General features: G+C 46.4%; 2 protein-coding genes across 2 annotated transcripts in view; one reads left to right on the forward strand and one right to left on the reverse strand.

Moving 5' to 3' along the window:
- Positions 1-25,443, forward strand: part of LOC143986882 (uncharacterized) — a 137,636-nt gene that overhangs the window by 72,373 nt on the left and 39,820 nt on the right. The window lies entirely within an intron of this gene.
- Positions 3,268-5,462, reverse strand: LOC143989786 (uncharacterized). The gene has a single exon (XM_077490055.1). The coding sequence runs from the start codon at positions 4,486-4,488 to the stop codon at positions 3,487-3,489; it is 1,002 nt and encodes a 333-aa protein (XP_077346181.1). The 5' UTR covers positions 4,489-5,462; the 3' UTR covers positions 3,268-3,486.

The following is a 25,443-nucleotide window of genomic DNA, read 5'->3' on the forward strand; positions in this document are numbered from 1 at the left end:
CAGCCCAGGCCTTTGCTTTCCATGATAAGGATTCAGCATATAAGTTGATGTAACCCTCAGACGAAAAAAAAAACAAGCTCTGGACTGCAGCACTCTTCAGAAGACCACTTTCTTTTATTGGAAAATCACATCACAGCTCAACAAACAGCGAACAAGGAAAAATTGCTATGAATAAGCACTACAGCTAGTGCGAAACGTCAGCAATTTTTCCTTGTTTGCTGTGTTTGTTGAGCTGTGATGTGATTTTCCAATAAAAGAAAGTGGTCTTCTGAAGAGTGCGGCAGTCCAGAGCTTGTTTTTCGTCTGTTGCTAGTAGTAATAGCCAGCACCTGTGGCTTCCCAGGCAAAGAGACAGTTTACAGCCTGCATGTGTACTCCTGGAGCGATGAGATCCCTTCTCCTTGATGTAACCCTCTATGGATACCATAGATCCGTGGGAGGTGATTTGACAATCAGCCCAAAAAAGAACACAGACCATAGCGTAACACATTCCAACGCCCGTCCTTCTCACGAGATGGCGTGGTGACGTCAGCTCTTTACCTCCTCATACTCGTTTCGCCACATATGTCACTCTCAATGGAGGATGAAATAAGTATTTGACCCCTTCGCAAAACATGACTTAGTACTTGGTGGCAAAACCCTTGTTGGCAATCACAGAGGTCAGACGTTTCTTGTAGTTGGTCACCAGGTTTGCACACATCTCAGGAGGGATTTTGTCCCACTCCTCTTTGCAGATCCTCTCCAAGTCATTAAGGTTTCCAGGCTGATGTTTGGTAACTCAAACCTCCAGCTCCCTCTACATATTTTCTATGGGATTAATGTCTGGAGACTGGCTGGGCCACTCCAGGAACTTAATGTGCTTCTTCTTGAGCCACTCCTTTGTTGCCTTGGCCGTTTGTTTTGGGTCATTGTCATGCTGGAGTACCGATCCACGACCTATTTTCAATGTCCTAGCTGAGGGAAGGAGGTTCTCACCCAAGATTTGACAGTACAGGAAACACATTTTCGGTCAGACCATATTCCCGATATATATAAATAGACAGCATTCAGACAGCAACATTGATCCGGGATTCATTTCCATATTACAAATCTCAAGGAGTTTCCATTGCAATCCAGAAAACCTTACCTCATCAAATTTTACAAATATGGAAGGGTAGAGATGGATGGTCTTTAATCTTAAAAATTTCAGTGTATGGAAAGATCTTTACAGTTGTTAATTTTTATTTGCCAAATTATGATCAGTTTAAGATTGGAATACAGGTTTTTACGAAGGCAATGGAAAAAGCAGAAGGAATGGTAATTATTGGAGGAGACATACATTTTGTAATGGATTCTAAATGAGATACAACTTCAAATCGTTAATATAAAAATAAGGGCCAACTGAAAGAGTTTAAACCAGGGGTCTCAAACTGACGGCCCTCCAGCTGTTGCAAAACTACAAGTCCCATCATGCCTCTGGGAGTCATGCTTGTAACTGTCAGCCTTGCAATGCCTCATGGGACTTGTAGTTTTGCAACAGCTGGAGGGCCGCCAGTTTCAGACCCCTGGTTTAAACAGATACTTGAAAAAAAAAAAAAAAAAAACAATTGGTGGATTTATAGAGGGTTCAACATCAGACAGAGAAAAAGTATTCATATTATTCGACTATACATAACACATACCGTAGATTGGATTATTTCTTTAGTCAAATGGGATTGTTGATGACTCCCTCCTCTGAAATCGGGAGTTTCCTGTGGGCAGATCACGCGCCAAAAACTATGGAATTGGCGGTGACTGAAAATAGGAAACCCGCAAGGATCATGGAGGTTAAATGATAACCTGCTTAGGGATAAGATGTGTGAAATGGATGTGCGAGATGCGATAAAGGAAATTTTTCAGATTCATGAAATGGATAATACGTCAATTCCCATACAGGGCGGCACAGTGGTGTAGTGGTTAGCACTCTCGCCTAGCAGTAAAAAGGGTTGCTGGTTTGAATCCCAACCACAACACTACCTGCCTGGAGTTTGCATGTTCTCCCTGTGCCTGCGTGTGTTTCCTCCAGGTACTCCAGTTTCCTCTCACACTCCAAAGACATGCAGGGAGGTTAATTGACTTCTGTCCAAAATCGGCCCTAGTATATGAATGGGGACCTTGGATTGTGGGCACCTTGAGGGTAGGGACCAATGTGAGTGTGCAATGTACAGGGATAGGGACAATTGTAGACACTCACTCAGGTTGAACTGGATGGACTGGTGTCTTTATTCAACCTTACTAACTATGTAACTATGTAAAAATGGGAAACATTAAAAGGTGTGCTGCGTGGATTGTTCATTAAACATGGAGCTAGATTGAAGGCAGAGAAATCAGCCAAAATATCTCAACTATTAAAGGAATAAAAATTTCCCCTGGTCCTAGCCAAAAGGCTCGGCCCTAGAGGCAGGTGTGAAAAACGTATGTATGTTGAAGTGACCATGGTGCCATAAATCAAAGTGACCCTCACTCACAGTGATTGTATTGCACCCCTGAACTGCCACTTCAGGGGCACATTCACCACAGGCTTTTCGTCCCAACCCTGACCAACAGCGGCACATTCACCACAGGATTTTCGTCCCAACCCTGACCAACAGCCCAGGCCAGTGCAGCCCCCACCCCAGGCAGGAAGGCCTGAAGTTCTAAGAGCTTAGGGAGAGCCCTTGACCAGAAGGCTCAACCGTCGCTCCCATCACTCCTACCTAATTACATTCAGGAGATACTAATCACAACCCCCCTGTTAAGGAGGAGCCGGTGTTCTCTCCCGAAAAACTGACCAGAGCTAGAGCTACACCAATCTAGGCCAGGGACCCAACCCTCTGGCCAGACCCAATGCAGCACCCATCCTCACCAGGAGCACCCTTCCAGGTGGCTCAGATGCAACCAGTGGTTGGCCCCATGGATTTATCCTTGGCCTTGTTTAGATTATACAAACAGTTTGCAGGAGTCCTGCATAGCACCAGCCATCAGCACATCACTGCTTTCCAGGATCCTAAAAAAAAAAATAGCAAATTAAAGTTTTTTTCCTGCATAAAATGTGCACTTTACCTTTAACAGAGCGGACACCGGAGCGTGATTTGTCTGTTCAGCATGCGCTTGTACTGAGCACCCAACTTATAAAAGCCCCAGACATTCCTAAAAGCCCCTCAGATTTATATACGGTTTTGGTTAAAATTATTTTTTATTTTAATCAAGACAACTAGATTGTCATAAGGGGCAAGAAGATTGTCACCCTGATTTAATCCCTTGGACAAGTAGTTTTTAATTTTTTTTATTTCAACACGCCTGGAACAGTTTCTTACATGATGAAGATCAGCCATGGAGTATATCTGAGGTGTATATCAGGGTGTGCTTCTTCCCCACATGAGAGCTGTGATGTCCAGCAACATTCATATAGAAGACATTTCCCGCACTCAAGGCACTAATACACCTCAAGGGTTGTGTGGGATCCCTGATGTACAGGAAGACAGAACTTCAGAGAATAACAGTTCCCTCACTCAGGACAGGAAAATGGCTTCTCCCCGTGTGAGATCTCTGATGTCTAGAAAGATCATACTTCTGTGAGTAACATTTCCCGCACTCAGGACAGGAATACGGCTTCTCCCCCGTGTGAGATCTCTGATGTCTGCAAAGACTGGACTTCACAGAAAAACGTTTCCCGCACTCGGGACAGGAATACGGCTTCTCCCCCGTGTGAGATTTTTGATGTGTGTAAAGATGGGAATTCTGCGAAAAACATTTCCCACATTCAAGACAGGAATATGGCTTCTGCCCCGTGTGAGATCTCTGATGTATGTAAAGATTGGACTTCAATGAAAAACATTTCCCACACTCAGGACAGGAATACGGTTTTTCCCCCGTGTGACACCTCTGATGTTTTACAAGGTCTGATTTTCCTATAAAACATTTTCCACACTCAGGACAAGAATATGGCTTCTCCCCCGTGTGAGATCTCTGATGTATGACAACGTCTGATTTTTGTACAAAACATTTCTGGCACTCAGGACAGGAATACGGCTTCTCCCCTATGTGAGATTTTATATGAACATTAAGATTGAATTTAGAACTGAAACACTTCCCGCACTCAGGACAGAAATACGGCTTCTCTCCTGTGTGAGATCTTTTATGCTCATTAAGCTTGGACTTAAAACGGAAACACTTCCCACACTCAGTACAGGAAAACCTCTTATTTTTTGGAAGGAGGGCACCGTCCCTCACAGTCTGAGGTTCCTCAGGATAAGAGGAATACGATGGTCCATCTACACTGTGTGGTGCTGGATGGACATTTGAGGTAGTCGGGTTTTCTCCTGGACTATACTGTGTGATGTCCTCATCTTCTACTTTACAGTCTGGAGACAAAGTGAGACAATCCTCTGAGGTTTTCCTCATCTCCCGTCCATCTACTAAAATAGAAATACAAAGATTATTACTAGACATGAGCTGATTGGTTCCCCTAAACCAGGACTCCGCCCACATCAGGCAGCTTTGTCTCTGAGGATCTTACAATTCCCCCCTCAAGGTAACTAGTAAATGGGTCCTCTGATCTCCTACCAGATCATTTCTTTATTCATGGACCTTAGTCAGAGAGTGAGGATGGGGAGAGAACAACCAAGATGAAGACTGGACTGATCCTGAAGACCCCCATCATTGGGTTATTGACTCCTCCCTCATTATCACTTTCTGTTGAAGGCTCCAAAGTTTGAGGATGTTATCACATTATTATCACCATGTAAAAGTCTGTGCAATCAAATAATAAGATACTGTATAACATATCCAGATGGTAGAAAATGGGTGTAACAAAGGAGAATACATATTATGTGTATATATAGCAGTGGGTAGAGGGTGGGGAGCAGAAGTCAGGACTATGTAATGTACAACATATTGTATAAGATACAGCAGACAGGACTATATAGTTTCAGAATGATGTAATGTACAACATAGAGTATATAGTGCAGGGGTCAGGGGTATGTAAAGTGCAATATCAATTATACAGTGTAAGGGTCAGGACTCATAATATTGGTATTCAGTAATCAGTGGAAGATGAAATGATTACATGAGACAAGTTGCAGAGGTCCCACACCACTGCCTCCCATCTCCTGAGACTGCACTCAGTGACTTAGGTCTGACACTATACAGACATATCCCTCCACCTGGTACAGCCAGCAAACAATAGAGCAAGTAATCCTGGGAGAATTGCTCTATTAGAGATCATGCTAGACCTGGGCATGAGACAGAAGACCTAAAGCACATGCCCAAGGTGCCTAGGTAGAGCAACACCTATGGTGAAAATCAACATTTTGCTGCCAGCTGATCCTCAGAATTTCCATAAGTCCAGTCTAGAGACATAAATTGTGTCTACAGCACAAAGAAGGAAGATTATCACCCAGCCCTTGCCCTTCTCTGGACCAATCAGTGATCAGTATGGGTGGAGGAATGGATTTAGTGTTAATGACCCACCTGTGCTGATCTCTGTAGGAGTGTCCTCCTCTACAAATGTCCCCGTTATTCCATCCTCCTCCATAGACTGCTGATCATCCCTCACATACCTCTCTTCTTCTTCTGCTTTGACTTCAAATTCTATATCGATTGAATCTCCACTCTAAACCAAGAAAATGAAAGTGAATATCATCTATAAAATATAAGCTTTATTATTGTGACATCACATAAAAAATCTATATATCATCTCTAGGAGTCCATGTTCTAGATGCTCCATCCCACCAACCTTGTAACAGTGGGGGATGGTGTGACCTTCCTGTGTGGAATCCCGGGAATACAGAGGACGGGGACATCTCTCTGGTGGGTTCCTGGTATTTGGTGGCTCCATCATATCCTTGTGTCCTTCTGAAAACTCCTCCATCACTCCATACTCCTCTTCCTCCTCTTTATACTCTTCTTTAACTTCAATATTATCATCCCTGATGTTTCCACTCTGGATATATAATAAAACATTCATTGTAACAATCATGCTGTGTATAAATCAGAACTACCAATAATTGTCAATCATCTACCTGATGATGGTGGGGGATGGTGTGACCTTCCTGTGGGGAATCCCGGGAATACAGAGGACGGGGACATCTCTCTGGTGGGTTTCTGTAGCTGGATGACTCCACCATGGTGTCCTGGTACAGATCTTTGTGTTCTTTTAGAAACTCCTCCATCACCCCATCCTCATCATCCTCCTTTTTTATCTCTTCTTTAACCTCAACTTTAGAATCTCTCAGGTTTCCACTCTGAATATATAATAAAAATGACATCAATGGTAACAATGCAGATAATGTACAGATCCTAATGATACTATCAGTGATTGTTCCTCATCTACCTGATGATGGTGGGGGATGGTGTGACCTTCCTGTGTAGAATCCCGGGAATACAGAGGACGGGGACATCTCTCTGGTGGGTTCCCATTACTGGATCCATCTGTAGGAAACACACACACTGACTGAATACATTGTTTCTATGTGTTTATCAGATGATGGGGGATCTAGGTGGAGCCTCCGTACTGCTCTCTCCTTTACAATAAAGTCTCCTCTTACCCGGTGATGTGAGGGGCGGCTGATTGTCCATCATGACGTCCTTGTAGAGATCCTTGTGTCCTTCTAAATACTCCCACTCCTCCATGGAGAAATAGACAGTGACATCCTGACACCTTATAGGAACCTGACACACACAATGATACAGTCACCATCCAGACACATCCCTTGTCTGTTACTGGATAATGTCCCAGAATTCCCGGAATCCTCCTCACCTCTCCTCCATCACCTCTCTGGTGACTTCTAGAATCTTCTTTGTATTTCTCTATTCTATCAGGGAGGGAGGTGGAGGCAATGTGATGGTCATATGATCTCCAGACTTCACAGGAGGAAAACTCTTGATCTAAACACAAATAGAAAAATCTAATGATATTCCCAGAACCCTCCTCACCTCTCCATTCAGGTTTGCATTATAATAAAGTCCCATTTCAGACTGAGGTATTACTTACCCACACAGGACTCCGCAGGTTAAAAGATTTTTGCAGGCATTCTGCCATCATTACATACAACACAGAACCAACAGTCTCACTTTGCTAGTGGGGATGCCAAGGATCCCCCCACATCCTAAGAGCATCAGAAGAAAATCCAGATGGAGGGACATTGGGAGGAGGAGCTGTGAGGTCGGTGTGATGTCATAGGACATATAGACTCTGGATGGAGGGACATTTGGATGGGGAGATATGAGGGGTTCTCTATATGAGGCTCCTGTGCAAACCAAATCATTGTTCCTGGGTGCATCCTTCCTCTCCTAAACTGAAGAGTGAAGTTTGACCTTTACCATACAGAAATCTGTCAGGAATGTGTGAAAGTAAGCTCTCATGTGATCAGGTGACGTGCGGAGGAACGGAGTGTAAATAGCAGACAATTTTCTCCAGAGCTCCTAATGGTGGGGATGGATTTTGCGGAGTGCTGGTGCCAAGTTTCCACCTTCCAGGATCACTGTAGGTGTGGAGAAAAGCTGTGTAATGCCACATACACCCGATTGGAAATTCGGCCAGCAAAAGACTGATGAGAACTTTTGGTCGGAAAATGCGACCGTGTGTAAGCTATATCTTGACTTTTGCTGGCAAAATTTTGAGAGCAGGGTTTCAATTTTTCGGTCGGAAAAAGTTTTCGTCGGAAATTCTGATCATCTATATTAATTCTGACGCACAAAATTTCTACGCATGCTCGGAAACAATACGATGCATGCTCGGAAGTATTGAACTTCATTTTCTCGGCTCGTCGTAGTGATGTACATCACTGCGTTCCTGGCGGTCGAAAGTTCAGCAAACTTTTGTGTGACCGTGTGTATGCAAGCCAAGCTTGAGCGGAATTCCATCGGAAAAACCATCCAAGATTTTTCTGACAGAAAATCTGCTCGTGTGTATGTGACATATAAGGATATGGAGGAGAGATGAGGAGGAGATCCAGGAATCAGGATAAAGGTCAGGACAAGCAACAGACGAGCGCATCCAAGAGATGAAGCCGGGGTCACTACACAGAAAATCAATCCAAGGAAACAACAGGCAGGACGAGGAATAGCAAGAAGGAGCTCAGAGACCAATGAGAATATTGCTCAGCCAATGGGAGATGATCTCAGTATGACTTACATAATGAAGGAGATGAGGGGGAGGGGAGGAAGTCACTTATGGTGACCATAGAGACATGGAAATTCAGCTGGTTCAGCAGGGATCGGTCACATTTCCATCCATGTGTGGTCACTGCCGGATAAAAGTCACTCCATCAGAGGCTGCAGCCAATAGCTTCATCAGTGATCTGTGTATTCTGAGAGCGGAGGAGCACCCCTCATTGTCAGAATACAATAGTGCAGCGGGGAGGATTCCCCCATCCCCCTCCAATGTGTGGATGGATGGAGGAATTGGTTCAGCTTTTTCACTCAGCCTTAAGCCCCATACACACTTTCAGATTTTCTGCGGATTTTTTCTTCAGATTTACCAAAACCATGTAGTGCAAGGGCCTGCCTGATTGCTTACAAATTGAAACTCATAAGGTTTGACCTTCTATTATAGTGTTTTGGTAAATCTTAAGGAAAAAATCAGCAGAAAATCTGATAGTGTGTATGGGGCTTTAGGGTTGCCACCTCATCTCTTTAAACCTGAACACATATGAATCTAACGGGTTCTGAGGATAATTTATTGCAGATAAGGCACCAAATGAGTTCCATTACTACCTTAAACAGCCACAGAACCCATGTAATTCATATGTGCTTGGTTTTAAAGGGATGAGGTGGCAACTCTACTCAGCCCACTGATTGAATGATAAAACTGAACCATGTATGGCCAGATTTGGAAGGAAGATATATTCATCCTATTCACTGATCCCCCTGAAGGGGTTAATCTAAATATTACCTCCTCTGCCGCCAGATCCTGCATTGTCTTCACTCTACGTCCCTCCAAATGGGGTGTCTTCTCTGTATCTGACATCACTTCCTGTCTGTGTTTCATAGAGACTTCCTGTCTGGGTAGAGGTGAGATCACCACCTTGTGGAGCTCAGAGGAACTGCAGCACTATAAACCTCTCGTAGTGTAAACACGGCCTTGTGCTGTGTGTATGTACTGTATATCCTTCCCCTTTCTCTCCTCCCTGAGTTTGTATGAAGAGGTGGAACTCTGAGCGTGTATGAAGAGGCGGAGCTCTGAGCGTGTATGAAGAGGTGGAGCTCTGAGTGTGTATGAAGAGGGGGAGCTCTGAGTGTGTATGAAGAGGCGGAGCTCTGAGTGTGTATGAAGAGGCGGAGCTCTGAGTGTGTATGAAGAGGCAGAGCTCTGAGTGTGTATGAAGAGGCGGAGTTATGATTGTGTATGAAGAGGTGGAGCTCTGAGTGTGCATGAAGAGGCCGAGCTCTGAGTGTGTATGAAGAGGCGGAGCTCTGAGTGTGTATAAAGAGGCGGAGCTCTGAGTGTTTATGAAGAGGCAGAGCTCTGAGTGTGTATGAAGCGGAGGAGCTCTGAGTGTTTATTAAGAGGTGGAGCACTGGGTGTGTATGAAGAGGAGGAGCTCTGAGTGTGTGTGAAGAGGCGGAGCTATGAGTGTGTATGAAGAGGTGGAGCTCTAAGTGTGTATGAAGAGGCGGAGCTCTGAGTATTTATGAAGAGGTGGAGCTCTGAGTGTGTATGAAGAGGCGGAGCTCTGAGTGTGTATGAAGTGGCGGAGCCCTGAGTGTGTATGAAGAGGCTGAGCTCTGAGTGTGTATGAAGAGGAGGAGCTCTGAGTGTGTATAAAGATGCAGAGCTCTGAGTGTGTATGAAGAGGCGGAGCTCTGAGTGTGTATGAAGAGCCAGGCCTCCGGTTGTGTATGAAAAGGCTGAGCTCTGAGTGTGTATAAAGAGGTGGAGCTCTGAGTGTGTATGAAGAGGAGGAGCTTTGAGTGTGTATGAAGAGGAGGAGCTCTGAATGTGTATGAAGAGGCAGAGCTCTGAGTGTGTGTGAAGTGGCGGAGCTCTGAGTGTGTGTGAAGAGGCGGAACTCTGAGTTTGTGTGAAGAGGCGGAGCTCTGAGTGTGTGTGAAGAGGCGGAGCTCTGAGTGTGTATGAAGAAGCGGAGCTCTGAGTGTGTATGAAGAGGCGGATCTCTGGTTGTGTATAAAAAGGTGGAGTTCTGAGTGTGTATAAAGAGACGGAGCTCTGAGTGTGTATAAAGACGCAGAGCTCTGAGTGTGTATGAAGAGGCGGAGCCCTGAGTGTGTATGAAGAGGTGGAGCTCTGACTGTGTATGAAGAGGCGGGGCTCTGAGTGTGTATAAGGAGGCGGAGCTCAGAGTGTGTATGAAGAGGCGGAGCTCTGAGTGTGTATGAAGAGGCGGAGCTCTGAGTCTGTATGAAGGGGCGGAGCTCTGAGTGTGTATGAAGAGGCGGAGCTCTGAGTTCTAAGTACTACTAAGTACGAAAAATTATATGGCTCTACTCCTAGTCACTCCCATCCCCACACAGTTAGAACACACTGAGGTAACACACATTTAACCCGTTATGAATTCATGAAGAAATACATTTAATATTTACTGGCAGAAATATGAGATTTGCTTAGACCTCAAAACGGATGAATCATCATTTTTATATCATTGAACTGTTACCCTCTTGGAGACCTTTAAAGCAAAATACATGATCTCACGTTTTCCAAGTTGTTGCTACATGAACTATTGAAAACTTTTACAAGCCTGCATGGAGACAGAAACTCGATGGATCAATAGTGTATCTCATTCCAAAACAAGGAGATATTTAACTGGTTTTAGTGGTCAAGCGACACATACAGCCATGAAGACAAAAGGTTGTTGGACTTCTATCACATCGAAATTACCCTCCCATGGCCTAAAATATCGTGTTAGAGTAATGAACTGTTTAAATAGCTAACACCTAGGCTAACAACTCATTGTGTGAAATTTTAGGAACTTGCGGACACAGCTAAGCCATCTAAACATTTATTGGACTGCTCAAAGTCTATCTCAGCACATGGTGTTAGAGAGATGTGAATGGATATGCAAGTCAGAAATATTTCAAAATACTTATATGGTGATTATAAGTCATTTGAATCATGTATGATATTGCTTTCCTTGTCAAACTGCAACTTAGGCTTGTTCCCCAAAACAATGGCAGGAGACTCCAGTTAATTATACGTCAGGATGACAAACCAAAGTGAAATGACAAATACATGTATCTACATATGATAAGGACATAGAATATGTTATGTTGCAATGGATGTTAGAAGAATCAAGGAATATATACTAGAGTCACCCATATCTTTGATAAATCATTTAGATTATCTATGATATTTGTAAGTCACAAAAGATAATTATAATTTTAGTATCTAATGATCTAAGAACTGTGTTATAAAGAAAATATATATGAAAGTGTGATTATAAGTAGAAGTGTTTAAGAATTGAATTAGTATTATGAAAAACATATTATCTTAATTATAACTGTATAAGAATTTAACCTATTTGTAGCGGCGGCTCTTGAAGAGCACACGCTATGCGTTTTTTCTGGCGTTAAGGTTGCCTAAACTGCAGTTTGGTTTGGGTACAATTATCTAAATTGGGCCTTGGGATCAGTCTGACTGGACTGTGAGATGTTCAGCCTGGCCACAGGGGGCACTGTCTCCTCTGGCAGGCATGGAACTATGGTCTGGTCAGGTGCTTAAGTTACTCTCTCTCGGAGCCCGCCCCGTGGTCCTGGTCCTCCTGACCAACCCCCAGGAAGTCTATGGCCTTGGGAGCGGATCCACCAGACTTTACAATGTCTGAGGGCTGGCTAGCCCGAGGCAAGGAAACTAAAGGAAGGATTCTGAGGTGGTTGGGTGCCGTCTCCAGTTCGGGAGAGACCCAGTCTACTTCAAGCATTCCAGGGTAGTACTCTTCAGAAGAACACCACGTATGGGTTGGTTTTCTTAGCAAGAGCCTGGAAGGGCTGAAGTAACCGAGAGAATCCGGTCTTGTGGATATTGCCAAGCAGGCTGAGAGATCCAGGTATCCGACAAGTGTTCTCAAGCTTAGTTTTCCTACGGGTTATACAACAACGTCTGTGGCAGAGACATTATTTTGTACGTTTCTACAACAACGTCAGTGGCAGAGACTTGTTCATGAGTAAGTACCATGTTGGCTGCTAGGCCTTGTGAGAGAAGGACTGTCCAACCTGAGTGATCATCCCGTTGCAAATGGCTATTCTCTGGATGCAGTCAAAGTATGCAAGTTCTTCAACGTTTTTTTTACTTTGACACTATAGCTGCGTACACACGGGCGGACTGTATGGCCTACTTAGTCCGTCATACAATCCGATGGACAGTCCGTCATACTTTCGAATGAACGGACTTGACCACACACGGATGCACAAAAAGTCAGTCGAAAGCTTGCGCGATGACGTGTACAGCACGTACGACGGGACTAGAAATAGGAAGTCCAATACACAGCAATGCACCCTTCCGCCGTGTAAATCCTTTCTGAGCATGCGCCATTCTTAGTCCGTCGAACTAGCCTACTGACGAGCGGATTGTCCGCTGAAACCAAAGTATGACGGACAGAATTTCGAAAAATCCGAAATACTTAGTACGCCAGACTGCACGCTGAAAAAGTCCGCTGAAGCCCACACACGAGCGGACTGTCCGCTGAAATGTGTTTCGACAGACTAAGTAGGCCATACAGTCCGCCCGTGTGTACGCGGCATAAGAGTACCTGAACTTTCCTTTCCAACCCTCTGATCCCAAGTTGAAAGGCTGTTCAATTGTCTGAGTTTTGCAAATAAAATCCATTCAAGTGGACCTATTGTCAGTCTCAAGTTACTGGGCCATCTACCACAGGACAACCCTTAAGCCCCATACACACGAGCGGACTTTTCAACATCCAAAGTCCGATGGACTGAGTCCGTCAGACTATTCGATCGTGTGTGGGCTGCAACGGACTTTTGACTCGCCAAAGTCCGAAGGACTTTAGAATATAGAACATGCTTCAAATTTTTCCGAAGGAACTCCGCCGGACCCTGTCCCTTCGAAAAATTTGCTCGTGTGTATGCTATTCCGACGGACTAAAACCGACGCTAGGGCAGCTATTGGCTACTGGCTATGAACTTCCTTATTCGAATCCAGTCGTACGTCATCACGTTCGAATCCGTCGGAGTTTAGTGTGATTGTGTGTGGCCAAGTCCGCTCAGCCGAAAAGTCTGTCAGAACTCCGTCGGAATTCCAGCAGAACTCCGACGGAACTCCTTCGGAAGTCTGTCGGACACAGGGGCGGATCCAGGGGGGGGGCAACGGGTCAATTGCCCCCTCCGAGAATACCGCCAGCTTGGCCGGTTCCGCGGGTCCAATCGCGGCCGGTTCCTCGGGTACCCGCGGGCCGGTTCCGCGGGTCCAATCGCGGCCGGTTCCGCGGGTCCAATCGCGGGCGGTTCCGCGGGTACCCGCGGCCGGTTCCGCGGGTCCAATCGCGGTCGGTTCCGCGGGTACCCGCGCGGCCGGTTCCGCGGGTACCCGCGCTTAGTGGACGAGTGAGGGGGGGCAGCTGGGCGGCTTAGGAGGGCTGCTGGCCAATCAGGAAGCCAGCAGGCAGGGGAGCAGGGAGATGACATCATCTCTCACTGCCCTGCATCCCTCCAGTTCCACCCTCACTGTGTAGGAAGCTGTGTGCAGCAGAGAGATTGCATCATCTCTCTGCTGCCTATCTTCACTCTGGGACCCAACAAAAGACCACCAGTAGGTGACAATCCGCAATGTGTGGCAGGCTACGTGGCAAGTGGCAATCCGCAATGTGTGGCAGGCTACGTGGCAAGTGGCAATCCGCAATGTGTGGCAGACTACGTGGCAAGTGGCAATCCACAATGTGTGGCAGACTACGTGGCAAGTGGCAATCCGCAATGTGTGGCAGGTGACGTGGCAAGTGACAATCCGCAATGTGTGGCAGGTGACGTGGCAAGTGACAATCCGCAATGTGTGGCAGGTGACGTGGCAAGTGACAATCCGCAATGTGTGGCAGACTACGTGGCAAGTGGCAATCCACAATGTATGGCAGACTACCTGGCAAGTGGCAATCCGCAATGTGTGGCAGGTGACGTGGCAAGTGGCAATCCGCAATGTGTGGCAGGCTACGTGGCAATCCGCATCTGGTGGCAGGCGACGTGGCAAGTGACAATCCGCAATGTGTGGCAGGTGACGTGGCAAGTCACAATCCGCAATGTGTGGCAGGCTACGTGGCAAGTGACAATCCGCAATGTGTGGCAGGTGACGTGGCAAGTAACAATCCGCATTTGGTGACAAGTGACAATCCACATTTGGTGGCAGGCGACATGGCAAGTGACATCCTCAGGGCTCCCACTGATTCTGCAATATGGTGAGTTGAACCATTTAATTTTATATTACAATGTATTAATAGAAATAATGCGCTTCAATCATCCTGACACCATAACAACCATGGTGCCGTAATGATTGAAGCGCCAATACCAGCCATTTCCCATATAAATTGCCCCCCAAAAAACATATTTTATAGCAGTGCCCCTCCCGAGATTAGACTCTGGATCCGCCCCTGGTCGGACATAAGTCCTCTCGTGTGTACGGGGCTTTAGACGTACAACAAGGAGAACAGAAGGAACTGGTAAGCCCAAAAATAACCAGCAGCTCCTTCGGGGGTTAGTGCTGAAATGGATAAGAACTACAAATTAGTTCTTGGTTATCTGCTGCTATTTCTAATTAAAAAAGTATAAATGTGCATGCACATTAGAAGTAAACACTCTCTGAGATATGTTCAGCTCGGCTACTTCTAAATTCTGCTTTATTGGTGGGCGGTGTTGATATTTTATACAGAAAGATACGTCATTACTATGTCAGTCTAATTGGTACATCTTATTGGTTACAATACAAGAGAAATGAAGAAACTTGATGCTTGAAGTTTGGTTGAAGCTGGTTTCCTTATCTCGAATGCATTCTTCTAACGCGGGGGATGTAGGGTATAGACGCCATCTTACCACAGAACAGGGTCAATCTGTATGGTACATAATAAGTAAGGAGCATGGGAACATGTATACACATAAGCAAATAGACATTTTCTGATTATCATTATGTACATTGGATTCCTTAACAGTCCCCCCTAAAATGGCTATTTTCTTCTGTCCCTCATCTAAAGGTCCTACTCACCTGGCCCATTCTCCTCAGCAACTCTTTTTAAGCTGTATATAGAGTTAGGCAGCAACTAGTTCACTACCCCCCTCGATACAGCTGGAGAAGGGCAATCAGGTGCTATCTACCCCTATAACCCTAGAGGATTGTGAGATTATGGACAGGGAGTGACTGTAGAGGAGGGAAGGGTTTGTCATCCTCCATCATAAGAGGGTCCTCTTCTTCTTGGTGGAAAGATGTAGGTGGGCTGTTGTCTACAGCCTTGCTCATTAACTTCTTTACGAAAGGTAGAATACAGCATACAATCGGGGGGTAAAAGAACCAGGATTATTAGTACCGTTACCCCTATCTGGGCGAGCACCTTCTGCCACCCACTCATCCAGCTAAAATATTGATCCCTTGGGTCTGTAATACCGGAGTTCTTATTATCAGGAATGTAGGTGCAACAGGTTCCCATTTTTTCTATGATTTTACAGACACTTCCTTTCTCAGCTAACACCATGTCTAAGGCCATCCGGTTCTGGAATATCATGTAGGAAGTGGGGGGGGGGGGGGGTAACTGGTCAGCAATTCCCTGGAGGGCATCTTTAGTGTAATTCACGAATCTTTGTTGGTTGTAGTATATGTAATTGATCCAATCTACATTCTTGTTCAGTTATTATGGGGATCAAAGACTCAAAACCAACTTTTACCTGATCCCTGGCTTTGAATTCATCAGGGACCCCCTTGGAACTCCTATAGCATCTATGTATACATGAGGGTCAAAGCTTCCGAAGAGAGCTGTTTGCTTCCTCCTCTGACTGTGTGCTGGGTCAGTGTATGTATCAGGGGTATCTTCTGCTAGGATATGGAGGGGCATAATGACCTTTTCAAGGGCACATTCACCGGTCCAGATACCCTCTAATCTGGTCCTATGTTTCAACCCACTGTCCCTCCCAGGAACCACAATTCTGGCCCCAGTAACTGTCTGTAAAACACACATATATATCCTTACCATCAGGGATGTCACTGTACCAATGGCATTGCCATGAAAGAGTCAAACGGACAAGGTACTATGTCACAGTAATCAAAGGTAAAGGTGGTCACATGTGTACCTGAAGAGTTATACCAAAATGTAATTATGTTATAATTTTTTTTTTTGTGATGGTCACCTCCTGGGCCCCCCCCCCTAGACCAAACAGAAAAAGGATATGCAGCATGGTCGTCATGAAGTGGGCGGGATCTTGTCATTGGGGGTGGAGCTTTCTTGCAGTGGGAAGCGTGTATTCAGGTATTCTTCCCGGCCAGTTCGACTGAGGTGGCTGTGGTCAGCAAAACTTGGAATGGACCATCATATCTGGGTTCAAGAGAATGTTTTCTCACAAATTTCTTTACCAGCTCCCAATCTCCAGGCAGTAGTTGGTGTGTTCCTGTATCTAATTCAGGATCTGGAATGGAAGAAAACACCTGGACATGCATTTGGGTTAATTCTCGTGATAATGCGGTTACATAATTAGTCAACACATCAGATTGCAACTGTAACTGTTGTGGAAAGTGACAGCCAAGTCTGGGGGCTGAACCAAACTAAATTTTATAAGGGGATAGGGCATGTTACCCCCGAGGAGTGTGTCTGACACTGAACAGGGCAATGGGCAAACTGTCTGGCCGACTCATGTTAGTCTTTTGGGCCATCTTTAACATCCTGTTTTTTAGTGTCCCTTTTATCCTTTCTACCTTCCCGCTACTTTGAGGGTGGTAAGGGGTGTGTAGAGCCAACTGAACCCCCAATGCTGCCCTAATCTTTTGTAAGGGTTGCTGTGAAGGCTGGGCCTGATCGCTCTCTATCACCTCTGGGACCTCAAATCTACATACTATCTCACTCAGTAGTTCCTTAGCTGTGGTCCTGGCAGTCATGTCCACCTCCACTAGGGCGTATTCGAATCTGCCACTCCTTTGGCATTTGGGAGTGATCAATTTGTATCCTCTGGAAGGGGTATAGAGCTTTTGCCAGGTGCTTCTTCTGTGCCTTTTCTGTACATTCTGGGTTACATTTGTTGCAGATAGTGCATGATCTGCAGAAGTTGTTGGTCAATGAAGTAACTCATAAGTTCATAAGAGTCTTTGTCAAGTGGGCAGTTCCATTTCCCCATTGCACCATGGCTGGGTACATACTCCTGGGTAGACAAGGCTTCTTGTTGCACTCGAATAGTCCATCTCTGAGAGTTCCTCCTCTCCGTTTCCAGCTTTCCTTCTCATCCAGACTTGCTGCTTCCTGTAATTATTTCAGATAAACCCTGTCCACTGGGAGAGTCTGTAGGGTAAGCATGGAGTGGTCTTCTTCTACCACCCTACTGTCCACTTCCCGTGGACCATTGGCTGTCTGTTTGGCCGCTGAATTGGCTAGATTGCCTCGAGCTTCCTTCAAGTTGAGTTTGTTGTGTGCTTTTACTTTTAGAATAGTCACTTGGGTTGGGAGAAGCAGGGCGTCCATCAAGTCCTTGATGGCTGAGCTATGTTTCACAGGTGTTCCTGCAGCCATCAGGAACCCTCTGTCCTTCCAGATAACACCAAAATCATGGGCAACGCTGAAAGCATATCTTGAGTCCGTATAAATGTTGGCTCTTTTTCCCTCTGCCAATTTACATGCTGTAGTAAGTGCTTGCAGCTCTGCCAGGTTTCGGTGTTTGACAACGTAATAGAGTAATGCTGTCTAGAAGGTAGGAACACAGGAGTCTCAAGTGTCTGGCAATGGACAGATGTTTCGGCTGGATCTTGGTGGAGTATGGGAGCAATGTCATGGGGAGCAAGCAGAACAAGGCAGAGTCCGAGAGCCAAGTCCAAAGTTTTGTCAAACAAGGCTTGTGCAGCAAAGACAGTTCACAGACACGATGGGCCTCCTCTTGCTATCGCATCCAGCCGACAGGAATAATATCCTATAGGGCATTGGCAGATGCCGTGTGATTGGGCGAGTACACCTGTAGCATGTCCCAGATGTTCAGATACAAAGGGCTTGAACGTTTTGTCGTAGTCTGGGAGCCCTAGCACCAAAGATGGTGTGCTTGAAGGCCTCAAAGTTGGATATTGCTTCAGGAGACATCTGGAAGGGGTCTGCTTTCAGGGCATCATACAAAGCTTGCATCAGTAGGGAGCCTTCTGGAATCCATGCTCTGCAATACGAAATTAGTCCAAGGAAGGAATGAAGGGGCTTCTGGCCTTGTGGCAGTGGGATGTCAGAGATTGCTTACACCCTGTCTTCAGTGAGGTGTCTTGTCCCATGGGACAAGACAGTGTCCAAGAACAATTACAGATGTTGAGCACCACTGCAATTTGGGCTTTGAGGCTTTGCAACCCTGTGTGGCAAGATAGCCCAACTGGCTTTCTGAGGTGACTTCAACAGTGGGTAAGTCAGCTGCACAGTGGAGAAGGTCATCAACATATTGGAGGAGAGTCACTTCCAGGTGATCCTCTTGTTATGTGTCAAGGATGATAGCCATAGCGTTTGCAAACTAGCTTGGAGAGTTCTGTGCCCCTTTTTGGCATAACTGTCTAGGTACGTTGCTGTCTTTTCGTGGGTGAATGCAAAAGGTACCAGCAGGAGGGGTGAGGGTGGACACTGAAGAGAGCATTTGCATGGTCCACCACTGTGAGGTACTTTGCAGTCAGGGACACCCCCGCAACCAGCTTGTTCTCTTTTAGGGGTTCTCTTCTTCCTAGAGAACAGAGGTGTGTTGCATGGAGATGTGCAGGGTATCGGGGCTCCATCTGACACGAGGGCCTTGACATGCTTCAAAATAGCTGCAGATTGAGCTAACTTTAGGGGAGGTTATTGTGGTTTCCGGGGCAATGATGCGCCCTCTTTGAGCTTGACTGAAACTGGTGGCACTTTTAAGTGACCAATGTCTTCCGGGCCTGTGGACCATAGACACGTAGGAATTCCGTCAAGTACTTCTTTTGGTATTGAACTTGGAGTTATTGCTTAATGAAGTGTCATCAGGAGAGGCAGAGAACACAAAGCAGGTGAGTCTTACAAGGATAGGGGAGTATGTAACTTCACCGCCCCCTTCAGGTGTGAAGATGAATGACGCCTGTAGTCTGGACAGCACATCAGCTCCTTGTAGATTCAAGGGACATGTAGAGGACGCCACAAATCTGGTAAGCAAATCAGGAAATGTCCCCACTTGGAGAGGCTCAGTGAGTGGACTGGAGCGGGGCACCCCATCCACTCCCACGCAGGAAACATCAATAGTGGAAAGAAAAGAATTATCAGGTAGGTCCTCAGCTCTCAACACACTCCTGGCTGCACCCGTGTCAATGAGAAAAGTGGTAGGTTTTCCTTGTATAGGTAACGTGACCTTTGCTAGGGGTCCCCCAGTCTCATTTGAGGACACTGTCATAAGGGGTGACATGGGTTTTCTCATTTCCTAGCATGAGTTGGGGCGTGGTGGTGGAGGTTCATGTCCATGTTGCCCTTCACGGGGATCCCTGTCTTGTCTCGGATGTCTTGGGGTTCTGCATACTCTTCTGACGTGACCCCGCTTTCCACAGTTGTAACAGATGACCTTTTCCCTGGTATTGGGCAGTGGTGGTGGACGAGTGTAGGCGGGATCTTCGTCTTGTGTTACCATGAGGGGCGTTGTTTTTTTTCCTTATTGGTTTTCTATCCCTCTGGCCACCAACAGTAAATTGGACATTTTCATTGAGCGATATTCAGGGCGGGCCACCATCAGGCTTTTTCTGATATCCTGTCTGAGTCCTGAGACAAAAGCAGATGATAACACGTGTGTGTGTGTCTTTTCATAGAGGGAGAAGCCCAGATGTTCAAAGGCCTGTATGAGTCTAGCATGATACTTCTCCACAGACTCCCCTTTATCTTGGGCAATATCTTGGATTGTGGTGGTCTGATCTGCCAATTTCTCCTTTGCCCAGTCGCGGAGTTGTGCACAGAACTCCAAGCCTGAGGTATAAGAAGTGGCACTTGCCAGGCAGGCATCATTGAAGGCTGTCTGCATGACTGGCCAAAAGACATGTCCTGCTTTAATTTGGCATAGGCTGATCAAGTCTCTCCAGGCAGCTGAGTAAGCTTCTTGTATCTGCACTATCCTGCGGTAGAAGAGCATTGGCTGTTTCTCTGGGTCAGGCAGACTTGTCACTAAGGTTGCTGCTTGTGATGGGGTAAAAGCGACATACATCACCAGTGCCCCTTCTGGTAACCGAGACTGGTGTTGGGGCGGGGGGCTGAGAATGGGCACTGTTTCTCATGGTTGTCAGCATATGTTTGCAATCCTCTCGGAACTGTGAGTCCGGAGCCGGATTAGGGGTTAAATCAGCAGGTGGCCTTGCTGCCTGTTGTTGGTCTTCCCACTCGGACGCTTCTTCATCATTAACATATCCGGCCTGTGAAGGTAGTGCTTCCATATTAGGGAAGACAGGTGTGTGGTAGGAACCATCCTGGTTTAAAACGGGAAGAACTGGTTATATGCCATGGCTGGGCCTATTGGGTGTACCAAGATGGCCGCCGGCAGGAAGTGCACTGGGCTGTGCCTGAAGTGAGGGCTTGGGTGTACCAAGATGGCCTCCTGGGAGTGGTCACAGTGGGTTGTGCTCGGGTTGGGGTGGTGAGAAGGGAGTGGGCGTTAGGCGGATAGCAGGGTTGTCCCTCTCCTCCTTCGTTCCAGTTTTTGTATATGGGGGCGGTACAGCCACATTATCAACTCTGTGATACACATACATAGTACAATTTGCATCTTTCTTGATTTCCTCTTCTATCCAACCTTCTTTGTGCAATGCCCTTGCCGTCCTGTACCATGCTTCTGCCACATCCAATAAGCCGTTATCACACAGACTCCCCTTTGTCTTCTTATCAGCACATGCCATTCCTCTGCTTCTTGCAACATCTTCTCTCCTCTTCTAATATCACATTCTAGCATTCCCTTCTCTCTCTCTCTCTTTCAGCGGACGGCTTAAGAGGAGAATACAGGCAACAAATTGGTTAATACTCCTCTGACTGCTGTCTTATCAAAGAATTCCTAGGGTGGGGGCTCGCATCCCTGTGAGAGATCTGTCTCCTCCCACACTCCTGACTGTTCTATCTCTTCGAGGGTCAAAACTAGCACATCAGAGGTGGTGTGGAGCAGTGGCTTATGGCCCAACTTAACTCCAGGTAGCCACCTTCTCTCCAACCCTCTTCGTGTATATCAAACAGTAATGGACAAATACACACACAGTACAGGACATGACACCTGACACTCTTTGAACTGCAAAGATAGCTCTCGGGAAAAGCTCACCTGAGTCACAAGACTGCCAAATTCCAGCTAGCCTTCTTTCAAACTGCCCTAATTCACAGTTTGAGATAAACCCTCAGGAAAATCTCACCCGATAAGAACGTGTATAGACGGTTGCAAGACTGCCGCTTCCGCAAGTCTTCTTTCAAACTGCCCTAATTCACAGTTTGAGATTAACCCTCAGAGGTCCTACACAGCCAACCTCGAGTAACCCCATCTATAAACGCCTGCAGAATTCCACCCCACCACCAGAGATACAATCTAGGGGTGAGGATGGACACACGCCTGCAGCTGCACTTTCAGTCTGCTAAATTTGCAGCCCTTCAGAATGACAGACACTGAACAGATAATAGTCAGCAGAAAACCATTAGCAGGTTTGTTAAAACGGCTTCAGGCGAGAAATAAGTTACCTGCCTCTTTGAACAATCGAAAGGAGCCAACAAGACAAAATCAACCAGCCAAACCAGAGAAGTCGTACAAATGGTAAGGATAAATATGCTTACCGTACTGTTAGGGCTGCACGCTTAACCCCCTTCTCTGATCTGGCCAGCCGTTCAGTCCTGAAATCTGAAATACGGTCTCCCTTCGATTGTGGCCTGAAAGCCGCCCCACACACGGGCGCCAGTTGAAATGGATAAGAACTACAAATTAGTTCTTGGTTATCTGCTGCTATTTCTAATTAAAAAAGTATAAATGTGCATGCACATTAGAAGTAAACACTCTCTGAGATATGTTCAGCTCGGCTACTTCTAAATTCTGCTTTATTGGTGGGCGGTGTTTATATTTTATACAGAAAGATACGTCATTACTATGTCAGTCTAATTGGTACATCTTATTGGTTACAATACAAGAGAAACGAAGAAACTTGATGCTTGAAGTTTGGTTGAAGCTGGTTTCCTTATCTCGAATGCATTCTTCTAACGCGGGGGATGTAGGGTATAGACGCCATATTACCGCAGAACAGGGTCAATCTGTATGGTACATAATAAGTAAGGAGCATGGGAACATGTATACACATAAGCAAATAGACATTTTCTGATTATCATTATGTACATTGGATTCCTTAACAGTGCTACATATGTTTAGATAAATAATTATTAATTGGATACGAATTATACATGTATCCATATAGATATTATTTTGTGATGTTGATTTATATATATAACCTGTGTCCTTCCTAGACTAAATTTTGTATATATACATTGATATACTATTGAACGTTTGTTAGATTAAAGTTCATTAAATAAAAAATGTGGATGGGGGTCACATGTTTCCTGTCAAATGTGGAGACAGACAGGAAGTGATGTCAGATACAAACAGGAAATGCTGTCAGATACAGACAGGAAGTTCCATGTGAGAGGTGAGTCGGGAGGAATTAGAGAGCTAGAAATGGCAGCAGAGGAGGAAATAAGATCTTATTTTCTATTTACACCCAGTAACCCCCCCCCCCCCCCCCCCGTCATGTCCGTCCTCTTCCTCCATAGTCACTGTGATGTCTTTTATCTGCAGCAGATGATGATACACATATATAGTGTGGAAACCTAGATTAACCCCTTCAATACCGGGCACTTTCGCCCCTTCCTGCCCAGACCAATTGTCAGCTTTCAGCGCTCTCGCACTTTGAATGACAATTGCATAGTCATGCTACACTGTACCCAAGCTACATTTTTATAATTTTCTTCCCACAAACAGATTTCTTTTGGTGGTATTTGATCACCTCTGCGGTTTTTGTGTTTTGCTAAACAAACTAAAAAAGACCGACATTTTTGAAAAAAAAGGTTTTCTTTGTTTCTGTTTTCTCCTTCACTGACTGACACTAATGAGTCAGCACTGACGGGCACTAATGTGTGGGCACTGATGAGTTGTCACTGGTGGGCACTGATGAGGAGGCATTGATATGTAGAACTGATGGGCATCAATAGGTGGCACAGACAGGCGGAACTGATGGGCACTGATAGGCAGCACTGATTGCCACTGACAGGTGGCATTGATGGACACTAATAGATGGCACTGATTGGGCGGGTATTGACAGGTGTTAATTCTGGGCACTGATGGGCACTATGGTGGGCACTGATATGCACTGTGGTGGGCAGTGATTGGCAGTTTATTGGGCACTGGCAGGGGGTTATGATGGGGCACTGACTGGGCACCGATCGGCTCTCCCTGTCAGTATGAACTGAGGAGTGCCATTTACCGGCTCTTCCTGGTTCACGCGACTATCAGCTGTGATTGGTCACAGCTGATCATGTGGTAAGAAGCCTCTGTCAGAGACTTCTTATCACGATCAGACCGACTCGTCGCGCTGTGAGCCCCGGCATGTAATCCTGTTGGTCGCCATATGACGCCCAGTCAGGATAACAGAACCATCTTGCTTCCAAATCTGGCCATACATGGTTCAGTTTTATCGTTCAGCCAGCGGGATGAGAGGAAAAATCTGAAGCGATTCCCCCATCCACACATTGGAGGGGGATGGGGGAATCCTCCCCGCTGCACTATTGTATTCTGACAATGGGGGGCGCTCCTCCGCTCTCAGAATACACAGATCAGTGATGAAGCTATTGGCTGCAGCCGCTGTTCGAGTGACTTTTATCCAGCAGTGACCACACATGGATGGAAATGTGACCGATCCCTGCTGAACCAGCTGAATTTCCATGTCTCTATGGTCAAATCCCAGGTCACCATGGTGACTAGAAATGGCGTCCTGGCCCCTGGGCTCTTGTTAGCCCATTCTCACTGTTGGTCTGAATAATGTTTCTGCCTGAAACCCGGACACATTATTGTGGAAATTTTATGAAGATGTATTTTAATATGTATTGTTACAGTGTCTCCCAGTGTTAGTTCTCCCGCAACCCTCTCTAAAGAGCTGACTGGGGCAGCCTGACACTGGTTGAGATCCGTTAGATAGTGGAAAACTTCCTGTTGTTTGGAGAGAGGTGTTTTGTTAGTGCAGGTGAGATTGATTATGTATAGTGTATAGCCAATCTCTCCACCACAATTATTCAGACAGGAATGTGTCTCGGAGCAGGACCAGGCAGGAGGGTGAGGGGAGGAGGTGGGAGATGATGGCACCCGACCTGGGAAGTGAGGGGCGTACTGGGCAGGACAGGGGCATGAGAGGACTCATCTCACAGCTCCCGCTGCCAATTTTTCTCCTTTCCACGGCCGCATTACTGTCACCATCGGCTCCTGCTTCCACCCACAGCTGCCTGTGTCCCTGCAGAGCCCTCCGGCAGAACAGAGAAGAAGGAACTGGACCGAATCTCCAACATGGCACCACCTCGGCACTGCCACAAAGATCCCCACAAGGTGCTGAGAAACAGGACTACAGGGTCCTTACAGGAGTAACCAGGACAAGCCTGCAAAGAAGCCAGCTAAGAAACCAGCCAGGGAGGGACATGCTGCTTTATGTACACAAGATGTCCTCTCTATCCACTCTGCTCTCACACACTGCTGAGGGACATGTACAGGACATGCAGGAGGACGGGGGGTTGTATTACTGTCCTGCACTCCACGTCCTGTGTTTTGCACCCTGTACCCCATGTTCTGCACCCCATGTCCTCCAGTGACCTGCACCCTGAACTACATGTCCTGCATGCCTCACCCAGCACATCATGGCCTGCATTCTGCACCCCATGTCCTGCGAACGCCACCCTTCTCCTGTACTCCATGTCCTGCTGTGACCTCCACCCTGCACCCCATGTCCTGTGTTCTACACCCTGCACCACATGTCCTGCTTTCTGCATCTCATGTTTTTCAACCCGAACCCCATGTGCTGCACCCCATGTCCTGCACACTGCACCCCTTGTCTTGTGTTCTGCACCATATGTCCTGCACCCCATGGCCAATGTTCTGCACCTGCACCACATGTCCTGTGTTTTGTACCACATGTCCTGCACCCTTCTCCTGCAGCCCATGTCCAGCACACTGTACCCTTCCCCTGCACCACATGTCCCGCACCATTCTCCAATAACCTGCACCCCATGTCCTGCATTCTGCTCCACATGACCTGCACCCTTCTCCAGTACCCTGTACCCCATGTCCTGCATT

Source organism: Lithobates pipiens, unplaced genomic scaffold, assembly GCF_037356315.1.
Source record: "Lithobates pipiens isolate NorthernLeopardFrog02 unplaced genomic scaffold, aLitPip1_a1.2 Scaffold_18, whole genome shotgun sequence".
In the NCBI taxonomy this organism is placed as follows: Eukaryota; Metazoa; Chordata; class Amphibia; order Anura; family Ranidae; genus Lithobates; species Lithobates pipiens.